At 38.6% G+C, this 18,511-nt stretch overlaps 1 protein-coding gene across 8 annotated transcripts in view; it reads left to right on the top strand.

Annotated features, from left to right (window-relative positions):
* The window catches only part of KIDINS220 (kinase D interacting substrate 220), a 98,300-nt gene that overhangs the window by 24,983 nt on the left and 54,806 nt on the right, over positions 1–18,511 (top strand). For all 8 annotated transcript variants that reach the window (XM_061622830.1, XM_061622825.1, XM_061622822.1 and 5 more), the window contains 16 exons: positions 1,603–1,701; positions 2,174–2,272; positions 2,960–3,058; positions 4,602–4,703; positions 5,600–5,698; positions 6,981–7,178; positions 7,336–7,434; positions 9,823–9,921; positions 10,787–10,885; positions 11,262–11,439; positions 12,438–12,602; positions 13,035–13,214; positions 13,909–14,074; positions 15,000–15,151; positions 16,969–17,258; positions 17,596–17,736. In XM_061622830.1, the coding sequence (XP_061478814.1) occupies positions 1,603–1,701; positions 2,174–2,272; positions 2,960–3,058; positions 4,602–4,703; positions 5,600–5,698; positions 6,981–7,178; positions 7,336–7,434; positions 9,823–9,921; positions 10,787–10,885; positions 11,262–11,439; positions 12,438–12,602; positions 13,035–13,214; positions 13,909–14,074; positions 15,000–15,151; positions 16,969–17,258; positions 17,596–17,736 (2,265 nt within the window). The remainder of the gene's footprint in view (positions 1–1,602; positions 1,702–2,173; positions 2,273–2,959; positions 3,059–4,601; positions 4,704–5,599; positions 5,699–6,980; positions 7,179–7,335; positions 7,435–9,822; positions 9,922–10,786; positions 10,886–11,261; positions 11,440–12,437; positions 12,603–13,034; positions 13,215–13,908; positions 14,075–14,999; positions 15,152–16,968; positions 17,259–17,595; positions 17,737–18,511) is intronic.

Here is an 18,511-nt window from a genome sequence, read left to right on the forward strand (position 1 = left end):
GCTGCTGACTGGTTTTGGTGCACCAAGCCCTATACAGCTTGGGACCAGGATACCTGAAAGATCATCTTACCCCTTATATACCCAGTCAATCACTGTGCTCTGCAGGTGAGGGCCTCCTGCAGATACCATCTTATCAGGAGGTCCGTTCTGCACAACATAGGAAATGGACCTTTAGTGTGCCGGCACCTACCCTGTGGAATTCCCTCCCTTTGAATATTAGACAGGCGCCATCTCTGTTATCTTTTCGACACCTATTAAAGACCTTCCTCTTTCAACAAGCCTTTTAAGTTGAGACCTTCTCCCAGTCTGCGTCTGTGTTGGAATTGCTTTTTAATGTGTGTTTAAACCTTTTTTTTTTTTTAAACAACCCAATATGTTTTTAACCTTTTTAAAAGATGTCCTCAAAGCTTTTTTGAAAGATGTTTTTAAGGATGTTTTGTTTTAGTGTATTTTAAAGTCTGTTTTTATGATGTTTTAAAGTGTTTTTAGTGCTTTTGTTGGCCACTCTGGGCTAGGAGGAAGGACGGGATATAAAATAAATAAATAAATATTTTAATACGAGAGATCCATTGTGAAAGTGAAGAAGGGTGTCTTTATTCTGGATTAATTAATTCAGAACATTTTTGTTTCTGCTTCCTCCCATGATTGGCTCTGGCTCCACATATCAGCACTATTCAAGTCTTGACAGAAATGTGACCCTCAAGTGAAAAACGTTTGCCTGCCCCAAGTCCATAGAGTTTCAGCCTTAGCTATTTTTCCTCTTCAGTGCCTCTCCTGCTTAATTAGCTTTAAGAGCATAATTATGGCTAAACACTGTCCCATTGTATTTCCCATTCCTTTTGTTCTCAAGAAGTGCACTTTTGTTTTTTTACTATAATTTGTTTCCAGTAAAAAATGCAAAATTTATGTGGAAAACCTGATTTTTTCATTTTGACTTCAAGAAATCATGCTGCTCAGTAGTTCCCACTCCTCGTAGTCATCAACTGTGATGATTTGGATGTATGAAAATTTGTCACAGATTGAGCACTACTGTTAATCTCAGTTACAATAATTTTAAATGGAGGTTGTTCACAATGTTCAACTAATTATCATTGGGTGGAAACATATCAAGTGATATATATACATTTGTCAATATTCCCTCAGGTGTACACATGGAAAAGTAGATGAAAAAACCTATAAGATCATCAGAATTCTCAAGGAGGCTGGTGTTCTATTACAGTATAGCAAAAAAAAAAAAGCTTTCTTTATGATCAAAGAAAATGTTTGATTGATCAGAAGTTCTTTTTGGATGAGACGGAACATATTTACAGTAGAGTATAAAGAAAAAACAAGAAGAAGATTTGTACAATACCATTATTCCACAGCAATAAATAATGACCCTATATTCTGCTAAAACGTGTAACAATGGATCCATCCTTCTATGTTTCAAAGAGATGTACTACAACTTTGGTTTGTTTCTTTAAAAGCATCACTTTATATGCTATTTTGAAACAAAACATAAAATAACAGTATATAGCATTCTTGTAAAGGAATCTGTACAGATGCTCTTAATAATTTATTAGTTTTTTTTACAATATATTTGCATTTTTCATATGATTACAGAATGGTCAGACTCCATTAATGCTAGCTGCCGAGCAAGGCAATTTAGAAATTGTCCAAGAATTGATAAAGAGTGGTGCTAACTGCAACCTGGAAGATGCAGTAAGTATTGAGGGAATTATCGAATCCCTTCCTGTATCATTCTCTCCCCCCACCCCCAATCCTTCTCCCGCTGCTCTTCAGTGTACTACTTTGCTCACACAATTCCCTTTCTGCTGATCTTCCTCCCATGTGCTGCTCTTGGAGAGTTGTGAGCACAAAAGGTACAGACAGAACTGTACCATGTTATCATTTTCCCTACCCTGTCATTCATTTATAATGTGAATACCTTATGACAGGGGTAGCCAAAATGGTACCCTCCAGATGTTGCTATAGTTCCCATTGCTCTCAGCCAGCATGATTAGAGATGGTGGTAGTTGCAGTTTATATTACAGTAGTTCAAGGGTGCCACATTGTCTACTCTTGCTCTGGGATATGAGGTTTAATGCTTCACGTCAGCTAGCATGATTGCTTTTTATGAAAACTGCTTTTAATTAGCTACTGGTCTATTAAGTTTTCTTTTTTCTTACTTTAGGATAACTGGACAGCTCTTATTTCCGCAGCTAAAGAGGGGCATGCTGCTATTGTGTCAGAGCTCCTTAATTGCAATGTGAACATAGAACATCGAGACATGGTATGACATATTTTTGTCCTTCAAAACTGTGAAGCTACATATTGTAGGCTTTTTTCCTATAAGCAGCAGCACCAGTGAAGCTATGTGTTTTTCAAAACATTAAATACTGTTTGGGTTCTCCACAATTGCAGTACTTCCATCATTTTGAAAGTTTATAAAAAGTTAAGTGCCTTTGGAAGAGCTTTAGTTTTGGGTTTCCTTCTTAGAACCTAGTATTTTGTGAGCATTATGGACATGATTGACTAGAAATGAATTTGCATTGTACATGGATTTCTGAGGGACAAATACTATGGGCAATTATTATGTAGGTAGTAAAGGCAGTTGAATTTGTCTTAACTTGCAACTGGAGCAGGGTTTGGAAACCCATGGCCCTCCAGATGTTTTTGAACCCCAACTCACATCATCCCCAGCCAGCAGAACCAATGGTCAGGAATGATGGGAGCTGTGATCCAGCAACAACTGGAGTGCCACAGGTTCCCCACTCCTGAACTAGAGCACTTTCTGGGAATTTGCAGCTAAAAGTACTTTATGTGGATGAATATGTCTTGATTTCATTGTTCAGCATCAAGAGTAATTTAACAAACGCTGGCACTCAGGGGACTAGGTTCACAACTATGCATCACAAACTTTTATTTACATGTTGAAAGTATATCTTAAAACCATTCATGTTACAATTTCCTATGGTAGGGAGGATGGACAGCCCTTATGTGGGCATGCTACAAAGGCTGTACTGAAGTAGCTGAGCTGCTTCTTGAAAGAGGAGCAAACCCAAACATCACTGGCCTGGTAAGTTGTTTTAATTCCTTCCCCCATTTTGTAGTGGTGATGGCAGGGGAAGAATTCTTAATTAGGTTGCTGTTTGGATGGCTCTTTAACAAAAGGGAAGTGACTTAAAAGTTCTCCTTTTAACTTTTTTGTCTAGGACTACTCACTGATAATTTGTGTAAAATTAACATGAAGGGCCTTTAAACCTCACGAGACTTTTTTAAAAATAAAAATGCTAGTATGGTTGTGGAGGTATGGTTGCAAGCATATACAGTGTAATGTTAAAATAATAACCTTGATTTAGCTGTAATGATGCACATCTGAACATTATCATAATACAAAAAAGTATGGACTGCACACACAGACGCTTATGTCCTACTTTAAAGCCCCTGTAGGATGCAGCAGTGTATAAGGATCCTTTGAATCCCAAGTCTACTCAGATTTTCAGAGGAGACTTGGTGAGATTCTTACTCATTTGCTAGATGAGGTCTGAGTCTCTTCTCATCATATAGGGTCCTGTGAGGCTTAATGGTACAATTTTAATGTCTATACTATGTTTTACATGCCCGTTTCCCTCCAACCAGGGTCTCTCCCATGTCCAGATTGTGCTGTTACTTTACCTACTGACCTCTGTATCACCAGTCCCCACCTTAAGTTTACCTTGTGTAGGCTTTCTCTAGGTGTTAGTATCAAAGCTCCTTTTGATAGTGCTATTCCTCTTTCTGCTGCTCTTCCTCCCAAGCTGCCTTCTTGTATGCAATAGGAGCTGAGTCAGCATCTTCAGGCTACTCTGGCAGCCAAGCCTCAGTCCTCTCTGGCACAGCTGTGTTGAAACAGCTGTGTCAGATCTAGCGGAGTATGGGAGTTGAAGTGGTTTCCAGCTTCCTCTCCACAGCCTGCTTCTATGCACCAGTCTCCTGGTTCGATCAAGGCTCTTGGGTATATTTCATAGTCATGTTTGAAAGTGTTCATATTGTTGGTTTTTCCAAAAGAAGAATAATTTTATTTTTTCAGTTCTTTTATCCATTCGGATATATTGTTATATGTTTTCTTGAGCTTTCATTGTTCATGTTTATGGAGTATTGCATTATAGAAATCTTATTCTCATTATTGTCAGAACTTTGTATAGAAAATTGGATATCATGAGTGAAATTCAATTTTGCATGAATGGATTTCCATTCATGCAGTGGGACATCTTCCTCTCTTTACCCTTGCAATCCTCCCCATCAGCCCTGAAAGGTCCCTCCAGAGCAGATTTGGGGAGCTTTATCAGGTGCGGGAGGGGGGAGGAGAAGCCCCATTTCACTAGTGGGAGTCCATTTTGCTGGTGGGTAGGAACAGCTGGATATTGCCCCTTGAATCTTGGATTTCATACTTTCATGTTGTCTGTAGTGCTACCCTGGTTAAATGAACTGGATTCCAGGGATGGGGACAGATCACACAGTTTAGTTTTATACCTCTTCTATTATGTTTGTCTGTAGCACTGTGGATTAAGTAAGGCTTGAAAAGAAAAATGTATACATATGCTTTCATTCTTACAATTTAAGATCTTTTCTCATCTCAGCAATATAGTGTCTATCCAATAATTTGGGCAGCAGGGCGAGGTCACTCTCACATAGTACAACTCTTATTGCAATATGGAGCTAAAGTCAACTGCTCTGACAAGGTAAGCTGTTTTTTGTTTTCAGTTCAAGCTTAGCTCATTACCTTAAGAATTTAAAACGATTAAAAATATTGAGATGGTATCCCAAGCTCTGTTTCACTAAATTGAATTTAAGTTTATTAATTTTAATTCATAAAGATATTTTTTAAAACTTCTAACTTAAAAACCACTTTGGCGGAAACCCTTGTAAACTTACCTATGCACCATTCTATTTGAATACTCTGAGCAATCATTCATTGGTATTTTAATAGCTTGCTAAGCTCTAGTGCACCCTTCCTTTAGATGTTTTAGGGTATAACTTTTATCATCCTTGACCATGGACTATATTGTTTGGAGCAGAAGAGAGTTGGAATCCAGCTATATCTGGCGGGTAACAGGTTGGGGAAGGCTGCTATAATAATTAGAACACTTTAAATATGAAAGCAGATTTGTGAGTCTCCTTATAAGAGCTAACAGGCTATATATCTGTCTCATGATAGCACATAAACTATTATTAGAGTGGCACTCTTAGTTAAGGTTACCTAAGGGCTGGCAGGTACTGACCACTTGGTGTGTTACATCACCTTCCATGTTGTCCCCACCTCTCCTTCCCCATGTATGATTATTGAATTAGCTATGATTTTATCTCTCTCTCCGGGTCCACAATATATACCCTTTGTCTTGCCACTCCTCAGATCTCCCATACCTATACTTTTAACTTCTCTCTCACATTTCTGTGTCAGCGAGGTCTTCTGCTATGTTCTTGCATTATGCTGAGAAGTTATTTCAAATCTTCCTCTTAAAATCCCTCTACTTACTAGCAAGACACCCCTCTTCTCCCCATTCATAAACTGAAGCAGATGTACAGTTTTTGAAACAAAGCTGGAATTTGGCTAATATGTGTAAAATGTATTCTCCAGTATGGTACTACACCACTGATCTGGGCAGCAAGAAAAGGTCATCTGGAATGTGTGAAATATTTGCTGCATATGGGAGCAGATGTCGATCAAGAAGGCGCTGTGAGTACTTTCAAAAAATATCATATGGTTAGTCTAATAGGCTTCCAATATAAAGCAGCAAATGCTGCTTGCAGGGAAGGGGATTATGGTGACAGTCTAGATTGTATAGCACTGGTGTTGCCAGTTTGGTGCCTGTGGGGGCACACAGTTCCACACTTCTCTGATGTCCACAGCATTCCGTCCTCCCCCTGCCCAATAGAAGGCTTCTTCCAAGCTGAATTGTCACACTGGGGCATTTGTCAGAATTAACCCTTTCCTTCTGATCTTTGACAATCACGGCACGCGCATGCACACACATACACACAAAACAAAAAACAGGCTTTTAAAAAGCCTTTTATTGCCCTCAATATTGCAGTGGCAATTTCAGGACAGAGTCATAGTTGTTGTTGTTGTTATTTATTAAATGTATACCCACCCTTCCATTTGAAGAGGAAAGGGTTAAACCTTCTGTTCTGATCTCTGACACCCATGCTGAAAACTCCACCCCTGCAATGCAGTTAGGCTTGAAAGAAACCTATTTGCTTGGATAGAACTGTGAATATAAGAAAGTTCACAGAAGGGCACTTTCCCATCCCATTTCACCCCTGCAACCATCTACACCCTCTAAAAGACTTGACAGCAGGTTGTGACTCTGGCTGTGATTTTCCTAATACTTTTTAACCTCTTTTTAAATTTGTCTCTGTTTAGCTCTTCTTGATCACCTGGTTTGCATGACATGCTAAACCAAACCTTGGCTCACAGAGCACATGACCATGTGGGCTCCTTAAGAGGAGCCTGCTGCTGCTTTGCTCTTCTTATCTCCTTTTCCCTGCTGCACTGAGCTGATCTAAGCCAAGCCAGGGTTCGGTTTAGCTTGTAATCTGAACTGGGGCTCATGATCATGTTCTCTCTTCACTAACCATCAGCCGTAATCAAGGTTTACCTCTCCATCCACAGCAGATTTTGAAGCTGTGACCTGAATCTCATTGAGGCCCTTGCAGGACTTTGCAACTCTTTCAATCACAACTGCAAGAGATGGGAGTGTGGGGCTTCAGTATCTGTTTATTTGGACTGTTATGGGGTGCAGATGTTCCTAGCTATGTGTGATTTTTCCATGCTGCTGCCACCTAAAAATTAATAATAGAATGGAATGATGTTTTGGAAGTGAATGATATTGAAATAAGGTATAATATAAATAAGATATTTAAATAAACTCTGGTGGTTGAGGAACATTTCCTTCTATACTGATTAGTTAGGCTAATAATAAAAACCATTTTGTGTTCTGTTCCCTACCCCACTCCAGAATTCTATGACGGCACTTATTGTAGCAGTAAAAGGTGGTTTTACAGATTCAGTAAAAGAACTCCTGAAAAGGAATCCAAATGTAAATTTAACAGATAAAGATGGAAACACAGCTTTGATGATTGCGTCAAAGGAGGGGCATACTGAGATTGTGCAGGACCTCCTAGATGCAGGAACCTATGTGAATATTCCTGATAGGGTAAGTAAGTGTTTTGATAACACGCAGGTGTGTGTGCATACATTCATTCATGTTTGATTTATACTTATAGCAAAGTATAGAAAGCTATTTTGGGAATACCTTAAATGTAGGCATTGATTCAGAAATGGGAAAAATCTGTGTTCTGTCTTAATTGCAGAGTGGAGATACTGTGCTGATTGGAGCTGTCAGAGGTGGTCATGTTGAAATTGTGAGAGCTTTGCTTCATAAGTATGCAGATATAGACATTAGAGGGCAGGTAAGTAATTCTGTTTGAGTTTTATGATTTTGAAAATGCCACTGTTCATGTATCATTTTCAAAAGGATCTCTTGGGAATAGGAAGCATATTTCTAGATGACATCTTGAAAACCACTAATCTTTATTTGCAACTTGAATGAATTGCGCAGTTTAACATGATACATAAATATGCTTATTTTGTTCCTGAGCATTCTATAGTTGCTGCCTCCTAAGCTAACTGTAAAACCAGGTATCTTTGATGTGATCTTGTAAAACATCATCCGTTCTCTATCCTGCTGTTTCTGGGCATTGCACCAAGCTTACTTCCATGCATTTACTAGTGGGTGTAATTCAGTGAGTCAAGAAGTACTTGCATACCATATTTATGTATACTTGTTAACCAAAAATCTGTTGTTGCTTTTACTCAGTCATGGAAAGGAGATGCGATCAGAATTCAGAAATCTGTACACTGTCAATACAGCTTCTGACAGCAGTGGCTATTTGTCAGTGGATCAGGGCAGCAGCTGATGTTGAATATAGAATCAACTGTGAAGTTAGGCTGAGCAAAAATATTTTGGCTTTTTTCTGAAGGCAAAATAAGTATTATCTAATTTCTTGAACCAGGTTTGGAGGTGTGGCACTACAGACTGTAGTCATTGTACATTCAATAAAGTTTTTAAAAAGCAAATATCAGCAAAAGATTAATCTTTGTTCTAACGCACATCCCAAACATCTAGATTTGGTGGCTGTATGGTGTTTAGATCAGGTTTTTCTTTCCATTTGGCTAAATACATAGTGAAAGAATGTGCAAGCCCATTTTTTTGTGGTGGCTTCTGAAGGCCTTATGTTGAAGTGTCAACAAGCATATAGATAGAGGTGATCTAGTGGACATAGTGTACTTAGACTTTCAAAAAGCTTTTGACAATGTATCTCACCAATGACTTCTGAGGAAGCTTAGCAGTCATGGAATAAGAGGAGAGGTCCTCTTGTGGATAAGAAATTGGTTAAGAAGCAGAAAGCAGAGAGTAGGAATCAACGGACAGTTCTCCCAATGGAGGGCTGTAGAAAGTGGAGTCCCTGAAGGATCGGTATTGGGACCTGTACTTTTCAACTTGTTCATTAATGACCTAGAATTAGGAGTAAGCAGTGAAGTGGCCAAGTTTGCTGTCGATACTAAATTGTTCAGGGTTGTTAAAACAAAAAGGGATTGCGAAGAGCTCCAAAAAGACCTCTCCAAACTGAGTGAATGGGTGGAAAAATGGCAAATGCAATTCAATATAAACAAGTGTAAAATTATGCATATTGGAGCAAAAAAATTAATTTCACATATACGCTCATGGGGTCTGAACTGGCGGTGACCGACCAGGAGAGAGACCTCGGGTTGTAGTGGGCAGCACGATGAAAATGTCGACCCAGTGTGCAGCAGCTGTGAAAAAGGCAAATTCCATGCTAGGGATAATTAGGAAAGGTATTGAAAATAAAACAGCCGATATCATAATGCTGTTGTATAAATCTATGGTGTGGCCGCATTTGGAATACTGTGTACAGTTCTGGTCGTCTCATCTCAAAAAGGATATTATAGAGTTGGAAAAGGTTCAGAAGAGGGCAACCAGAATGATCAAGGGGATGGAGCGACTCCCTTATGAGGAAAGGTTGCAGCATTTGGGGCTTTTTAGTTTAGAGAAAAGGCGGGTCAGAGGAGACATGATAGAAGTGTATAAAATTATGCATGGCATTGAGAAAGTGGATAGAGAAAAGTTCTTCTCCCTCTCTCATAATACTAGAACTCGTGGACATTCAAAGAAGCTGAATGTTGGAAGATTCAGGACAGACAAAAGGAAGTACTTCTTTACTCAACGCATAGTTAAACTGTGGAATTTGCTCCCACACGACGCAGTAATGGCTACCAGCTTGGATGGCTTTAAAAGAAGATTAGACAAATTCATGGAGGACAGGGCTATCAATGGCTACTAGCCGTGATGGCTGTGCTGTGCCACCCTAGTCAGAGGCAGCATGCTTCTGAAAACCAGTTGCCGGAAGCCTCAGGAGGGGAGAGTGTTCTTGCACTCGGGTCCTGCTTGCGGGCTTCCCCCAGGCACCTGGTTGGCCACTGTGAGAACAGGATGCTGGACTAGATGGGCCACTGGCCTGATCCAGCAGGCTCTTCTTGTGTTATGAAGAAAAATCCTTCAAATACTAATCCTAATTTCAGCCAAACACTATGTAATTTACTTTTCTCTACAACTCAATTGATGCATTATCTGACTTAAAGAAGTTTCCTTTTTTCCATTCTGAATTTTATTGCTTTACTATATAGTACTTAAATATATGCCACATCTTACATGGTTTATGAAGTTAACCCAACTGAATTTAAAGTGCTCATCAAAGATGTTGTGTATTTCTTTGTAGGATAATAAAACTGCTTTATATTGGGCTGTTGAGAAAGGAAATGCTACAATGGTAAGAGATATCTTGCAGTGCAATCCGGATACTGAAATATGTACAAAGGTAAATATATCATGTCATGGTTTTGATTGTAAAGATAGCAATTTCATGATTTATCTTCCAATTAATGCTTTTTTGCTCTTCTCTGTATTGCTGAATATGGTGGTACAGTTAAAAAGGTTGTCTTCACTAGAGGTGAGTATACTTTAGTGCAATTCTAGTCAGTTCAGAATTGCTTTTCTGTGCAAAATTTCCTTTTAAAAGTATGGTTAGGGAGCCTGTGAAGTACATTTTGTAACATAGCTCCAGCATTCCCCATCACTTTTAAAATAGAAAATCAATATAGTAAACAACTGAAATGCATTTAGAACAGCTGTATGCACATACTTCAGCACTGAAACGAAGGCAATTTTCCTTTTATTTATTATTTATTAGATTTATATCCTGCCCTTCCTTCCAGTGGTAGCTCAGGATAGCTTTTGAGAAGCTATTGCATAAAAGAGCAACACCTTTACTTCTCTTTAATTAGAAATAACTATGCACTCACAGTCATTAAAACAAATTAGAAGTTCTGCAAAGGAAATAATTCAAAGCATGGGGAAAATACCACTTTTCAATCACCCTGAGTTTGCATTCAAGAAAGTGCTGAAGTGTGTTAAGGGATAACTGAACTTCATTATGTGATACTTGGTATCTGCCTTGAGAAACATCAAGATAGGCTACCAAATGTGGCCCCAAGGATAAACAAAATCTTTTGATGTAATTAAAATGGTTACCCCCTCAAACTTTTAGGATGGGGGTGGGTACTTAATTTTATAATCCAAAAAATATGCAGCTGTTCCCGAGTACAAAATTAATTGCTGCCAGAAATCCTGTGTCTACTTATTCCTAAGGCATTTACAAAATATCTTTCTCTTTGTGCTTTTAGGATGGAGAAACACCTCTTATAAAGGCCACCAAGATGAGAAATATTGAAATAGTTGAGCTTCTACTTGACAAAGGAGCTAAAGTTTCTGCTGTAGACAAGGTAGACACTTTAGTGGGCAACCACTGTATTTATTTCAGTTTATTGTACTTAATGCTTTAAGCCAGCCTTTCAGGGGCACATTGTCCTCTGTTAAAGGGCAATTGAAAACAATATCGAGTTAGAGACCTATTAAACATGCTTGTTCGGAAGAGGAGAACTTATCAAACAGAGATTCAATAAAATTGACTATTTGGATTTTCCTTTTTCAGAACCAAACTGTACAAACTGAGGAGACAGGTTATTTTCTTTTAATCACCTAAGGCAAAGTCCTATTTCAGGGGAATGAGGATGGGATAGAAGGGAACTTGGCATTTCAACTATTGAGTAAGTAACATGGAGTAGCTACATCCTTGCTCATTCACTTTGACTGTTGCAGAAAGGAGATACTCCACTTCATATTGCTATTCGTGGAAGAAGCCGCAGACTTGCAGAACTCCTTTTAAGAAATCCTAAAGATGGTAGACTGCTTTACAGGCCCAATAAAGCTGGAGAGACACCCTACAACATTGACTGCAGCCACCAGAAAAGCATTTTAACTCAAATATTTGGAGCTAGTAAGTATTATGCGTTTTCTTTTTAATCCACAAACTTCAAAGCTGCGGAGAGCAAACAACCAAGGCAGCATTGCCTGCAAGCTGAGGAGTGTGCGTGGTGGGGTTTACCCTTCAGCGTAGACAACCTTTTCCTTCCGTTAACCTACCTCTCCTCAGCACAGCCTCTCCATTAGCTCTGTGAGCCTATGAAGATGAGACAGTTGCTTGAGGAAGAAAGAAGAAACCTGTCTCCCCATCCTCTCCCCCAGTTACCTTTCCTTACCAAAACAAATTAATCCAACCAATGCTGAGAAGAGCATTGCCTGGAATGAAAGTATAAATTACATAGATGTTAAACAGACACACCAGACCTGAAAAGATACTAAAATTCTTTTGCTCAAGAGTTCACATACATATGATAGAGGCAAAGTGAGATTGTAGTAATATTCTGGTCTTGATTAGGGATCTGTTTGGGTTTTTTTGTTTTACTTTATTAAAATTTGCCTGTGTGTTTTAATGTTCTTAAACCAGCTTCTTACTTGCAATGGTACTATAACTTATGAACTGTCCTACATGTTTTGGATCAGTAGAGCTTATACAAAAATGAATTCTGATAAACCTTTGTTGAATTCTAGAGTGTTCCAAATGCTATACATTGCTGCGATGGCAATTGTCAAATGAGCACATAAAAGGGGATGATAAAGGAGTGCCTAGTGTGGAAGCCATGGGAGGTAGCAGGTTGTATAGAGCGTATATACTGTGGGGTGGGGGGTTGAAGGCTTTTGTGGAAAAGAGTTGTTTTTGAAGATAGGAGGATGGCTAAGCATTCAAAGAGGAGATGCTGTCCCATTCTTTGGGAGTAGCATGGAAGAAGAAAATTAAACTGTTAATAATACATATGCCTATGAAAAGAAAATGAGGGGATGCTTTAAGTAGGTTGGTCATGATTTGCCCATATATGAAAAGCTAAATTCAGATGCATAACATGTTTATTCCATGAAGCCTGTTTGGTGTTGCAGGACACTTATCTCCGACAGAATCTGATGGAGATATGCTCGGTTATGATCTTTATAGCAGTGCACTAGCCGACATTCTTAGTGAACCAACTATGCAGCCCCCCATCTGTGTTGGGCTGTATGCCCAATGGGGAAGTGGGAAATCTTTTCTCCTCAAGAAACTTGAAGGTAAACATTTAAGTACTTGGCTTTAATGTCATGTTGCTTAGCTGTATAGTCTGTAATATAGTTGCTCTCTTCTTTTGAAATTGGATCTTGTCCTGCATCCTCTTGTTCATTTGATTCAGGTAGAAGAGAGTTTCAGTTCAGAGCGTGAGAGTTTTACAATATTTTTTCCTTGATGCTAATGCTCCTTAATATGCCATAGTTTGTGTGAGGATGAATAAACTTCAGTTTGTTTAAAAATGTTGAACATAGAGCACACACATACCTTTTAGTCATTCCTATTTAATTATGCTTTCCTCATGTCAAAAGAATAATAGAAGGTATGATGGAGAAGTGTTTTTTTTTAAAGGTAGACTACTGTGGAAGGGAGTTAATGTAATTATACAGAGCTGCCTGTGGGAATTTCTGTTTATTATTTTCTCTTTTCTTTTTTAGATGAAATGAAAACTTTCGCTGGGCAGCAGATTGAACCTTTGTTCCAATTTTCCTGGCTTATTGTGTTCCTTACGTTTTTGTTGTGTGGAGGCCTTGGTTTACTGCTTGCGTTCACCTTGGATGCAAAACTTGGAATAGCAGTGGCACTGAGCTTACTGGCACTGCTATATGTATTTTTCAGTAAGTTCTCAAGTTAGATTGATTTAAAACATAATGAGTGTTCATAATTAAGCGGAAATTTAGTCTAAAATGAAACTGTTGGAAGTAATTGGGCACTAGTCGAACTAAGTCGTGAAATATGTGATTTTTTTTTACATATGTGATGTGTTCAAGCATATCTCAGATGAGGAAGGTAGCTAAAATATTTGCAATAATCAGATTTTAAATATTTGTTAAATCAAGAATGAGGCCAGTGCTTGTTGTTTGGCTCCAGAATGACTGTGTTCCATTAATTCTGAAGGTTACTGATTACTATTCCATGATATTCCCAATGACTGTGAGAATTATGCATACACCAAAATCCACATTCCCCCCTATTCTTTCCTCTCTTGAATAGTTGGGGATATTGCTTCTAGCTAGGGGAATTTATAAAGTAGTTTGAGGTGTGTGGAATCATATTCTGTGGAGGAAGCTCAGAAAAATTTAAGGACATATGTAACTTAGGAGTGCTAACTAAGGGTGGGCTAATTGCTTTTGTAATGCTTTATCCAGAGTTATGGTGTGGAACTAAATGAAAATAGGTGGTGAATTTCATATACAACAATGGCAAAGTTAAAATGTATCTGATGTCAATAGTTTTTTATATTTTGGTTTCCCATTTTAAATCTATAACTCTTATTAACCCTGAGGATATTTGTAAAACATCTTATTCTAGCTGTGATATACTTTGGTAGCCGAAGGGAAGGAGAGAACTGGAATTGGGCATGGATATTAAGTACAAGGTTGGCGAGGCATATTGGCTACATGGAGTTGCTTCTTAAACTCATGTTTGTGAATCCTCCAGAGCTGCCAGAGCAAACTACTAAAGCCTTACCTGTCAGGTTAGTATAACCTAATGCATGGTTCTTCTGCCATAAATCACTTCAGATAATTAAAATAGAAAAGAATGATATTCAGACCACTTACCTAAGTCAGTGTTGATGGAGATATACTGGACTATGATCTAAAGTGTAATAGCTGATATTCTTATCATATTGACTATGCAACCACTCGTCTGTGTAGGACTGAATACGCAACAGAGAAATACAAAACATTTTCTGTTCAGCATTCTGTTTTGCTACAACCTCTTGGAACTGCATTTGAAATTCCTCAGGTGGCAATACTATGTAAACATTACTTGCCTGTATCTGGATTTGTAAATGTATAACTGGATTGATCTTTTGGGATATTGTCCTGGAACAATGTAGTGCTATTGGCATCACAGTAGCAAACTCACCCCCCCAAATAAAAAGTTTGCAGAATTACCCACTGATACCAATGAAGAAATGTAATTTCCTAGGAGTACTAGGAAGCTCTCTGTCTAAATATATCTACTAAACCTTTACTGGATTTTCTCTAAGGGTGCAATTCTGCATAGAGTGACATGCCTTTGGAGCATGGTATCTGGGGTGCTATCCAACATTAGTCCTACTCATAGTAGACGAGTTGAAATGGGGAAAAATTACTAATATAGGTCCAAGAGATTTGATGGGTCTGCTCTGAGTATGATTGACTTGGATATAACCTCTGGAGTCCTGATTAAGCACTTGATTGGAATAATTCCTGTATTGTATTGTTAAAAGCATATAGAGTTAAGAAGAGTATTGAATGTTTCCTAAAAATAGGAGAGGAGTAGCAAATAAAAATGAACATTTACAAAAGAATCCTAAATGAAAAGCAGCACTTTAAAGATGTTTATGTTAATAGAGAGAGCTTGTTTTATCAGCCAAGAATAATCAAGCTGTTTGTCACATATTTTGGCTTCAGATTTTTATTTACAGATTACAACAGACTGTCCAGTGTTGGTGGAGAAACTTCAATGGCTGAAATGATTGCCACACTCTCAGATGCCTGTGAGAGAGAATTTGGTTTCCTAGCAACACGCCTTTTTCGAGTGTTCAAGACTGAAGATACTCAAGGTATTTTTAAAAAACCGAATTACTATTTTTTCCAGTTCAGTGGAAAAATGTATCAACTTCAAAAGCATGTTTTCCCTTAAACATTCAGAAAACATATAGAAATATATAATAGAAAGAAATCCAGAAAAGTGAACTGTAACATTTTTGTGATAGTGGATGTGCTAAATTTGGTTAAAAAAATGCATTAGGATGCCCAAAAAATGCATTAGAAGCAGCTGGACGCCCAAGAAAATCAGGACATTCTCCTTCCAACAACAAACATAGGAAACTATAGACCTGGTTGCAAATGCAATTCAGTTGGCTTTGAGGAGACTGGAATTTAACACACAAAATGCAGTTATTTGTACCACGGATAAAGCCACCATGAAGAGCTATTATGTGCATTGTTGTTTAATTTTTGCAGATTGTATTTTGTATTGTTTTATTGATGCATTTTTATATTGTATTTTATATTTGTGTTTTTTGTAAGCCGCCTTGAGGGCCTTTGCCCAAAAGGCGGGGTATAAATATCATCATCATCATCAACAGGGCTGGCACCAAAGGGCAGCCAGGTTGGGCCGTGGCTGAGGGCCCCTGCAGCCCAGAGAGGCCCCTGAAGGGCCCCTCCTTAGGTGGGAGGGTAGCACTCCTGTTCCGTGATCGGCAGTCACATCAGGTCCTATAACCTGAACTTCTCGCAGATCGCTGAAAGGGAACTCCCAGGCATCCCCCAATAGAGACAGTGTGAGCTTCACATAAGTCTGCACACACGCCTCACCTACCTCACCCATCATTGTGAATGCCGTGCACATTATGCGTGCTTTCCTGCCATCACCCAAGATGGTGGCAGAGACTTCCCTAAAGGGCTGATGACCCCGCCACCATCTTGGTTGATGGCAGGCATACTCATGTCATTCTCACAACACAAGAGGGGGGGCATGGGGAGGCTTATTAGCCCATGCCACCTGTGTCAGGAGGTGTTGGTCTATAGCGGCGCAGGCCTGGTCATCAAAGGTTTGCATAACTTACAGCAAACAGGTTGGGACAGCCTTTCCCAACCTTTGGGTCCCCAGATGTTGCTGCACTACAGTTCCCATCATTCCTGACCATTGGCTATGCTGGCTGGGGCTGATGGAAATTGTAGTCCAACAACATCTGGGGGCCCAAAGGTTGGGAAAAGCTGGGTTGGGAAATGAACTATGTAAAGACTTCTGAAATACCTTGATATATTAAAATAGACACAGAAACAAATGACTGTTTTTCAATTGTCAAGGTATTTTGTTTTTCAGTTGGCGAGGTATATGTGTTTAAAGTTATAAAATTTGATATATCTAGTTGTACCGTATTTCAGAAGTCATATTTAAAAAATATTTCATTTCCCTACTTGTTTGCTGCTTTGTTTTTGTTTATTTATTTTTGCTGTTTTAATGTTTGAGGTTTCAGCTTGGCCCCATAATGATTCTCCATGTGCAGATATATATAAGTGCTAGGGCAAGGGTGGGGAACCTCCAGAATGTTGTTGGACCCCAACTCTCATCTGAGGGGAGTTGTTTTCTAGAAACATCTGGAGGGCCACAGGTTCCCCACCTGTGAACAAGGGTTTCTGATACTTGCCTAGATAAATTGTTTTGAATCCATGGAGGAAAGTAATGAGGCCTCATGTTAATTAATTTTTTTCTAACAGAGCTTCATGTGTTCTTTAGTTGTCCTGACTTACAATGATGATTCTCTTAATTTCATTTCAGTTTTAAAATATCAGACTGTTAAATTTGGTAGTAGCACTTAAGTTTCCTACTGAATATAGAAAAGTGTTGACCTGTTGCTGGTTTGTTTCCTAGGTAAAAAGAAATGGAAGAAAACTTGTTGTCTCCCATCCTTTGTTATTTTCCTCTTCATTCTGAGCTGCATTGTGGCTGGGATCACTCTTCTAGCTTATTTTAAAGTGAATTCTGAAAACATGACAGTGAATGCTATTCTAATATCATTTCTGTGTGTTGTGGGTTTGGGCTTTGTCTTGAACTGTCGCACTTGGTGGCGAGTGATGGACTCAGTCTTGAATTCACAGAGAAAACGGCTCCATAATGCTGCTTCAAAGCTACACAAACTGAAAAGTGAGGGGTTTATGAAAGTAAGTATCAATATCTTCTCATAACAAAAATATAATTATCTTGAGTTTGATGGTGCTAGGGATATGAGATAAGAATAAAGCAGTTCATCAGTTATATAACAACATTTCTGTTTCATTTTATTTTTATTTAACTTGTTTACTACTTAATTGTGAATAAAACCTCTAGGTGGTCTTCATTTATAGTAAATGTATATTATTCCCAGTAAATCTAGGGAATATAATTTTAGTTACAATTGGTTCACTCTTTTATCATTTCAGTGAGATTCATGTTGTATCTGTATCAACATGTTGAATGATAGTAGCACTACTATTTTTAAGATTACTTTTATTTTGCTAGGTTCTTAAATGTGAAGTAGAACTGATGGCAAAGATGGCAAAAACCATTGATAGCTTTACTCAGAATCAAACGAGGCTTGTGGTAATTATTGATGGATTGGATGCATGTGAGCAGGACAAAGTTTTACAGATGCTTGACACAGTAAGTAATAACTTTTGCTGATTTGCATTTCAATGGTCTTGGGCGATCAAACATTTTGAGTGTTTTGAGATCAGTAAAGTATGTGAGAATTGTATTATTTGTTTTATAAATAAAAAATTGGTTTCAATCCAGATCAAGTAGTTGTGACTAAATCTTATAAAAACCAGTGGAACAGTTTAAATGGACCATTGGTCTCACCTGAAGGGTGATTTTCATATGAGGACGGCCATCACTGCGGGTGTTAGCTCCACCTATCGTGCGAAGGCAAGAATGTTTTTTGAAGTCAAGACTAGGGGCATCAGGCCCCTCCCACTCTCCAGTTCATTCGCAGCGAGTCTATAGAAAAATATCTAAAAATAGAAAAACAGGGCCGACAGGCCTGCCAACAGGAAAACAACATGCATAGTAACATGACTCTAACATAGCGATATAACAGAACTAGCAGTCTTGACTTCACTAGTAACTTTAAATGCAATAGCGTAACAGTAATATATAACGGTTCAATAAAATATTTATACATCCTCCAACTGGGAAGGCCGTGATGGCCGTCCTCATATGAAAATCACCCTTCAGGTGAGACCAATGGTCCATTTTCCATATGAGGCCGGCCATCACTGCGGGATGTACCAAAGCATGCTAATTATCATTAAGAACCTGTTGCAACACTCGTCTGCCAAAAGAAGCATCGGCAGAGGCATAACGATCTATTTTATAATGCCTTATAAACGAGTGTGGAGTAGACCAAACAGCTGCTCTGCAAATATCAGCAACAGGG

Source organism: Rhineura floridana, chromosome 4 (assembly GCF_030035675.1).
Source record: "Rhineura floridana isolate rRhiFlo1 chromosome 4, rRhiFlo1.hap2, whole genome shotgun sequence".
Classification (NCBI taxonomy): domain Eukaryota; kingdom Metazoa; phylum Chordata; class Lepidosauria; order Squamata; family Rhineuridae; genus Rhineura; species Rhineura floridana.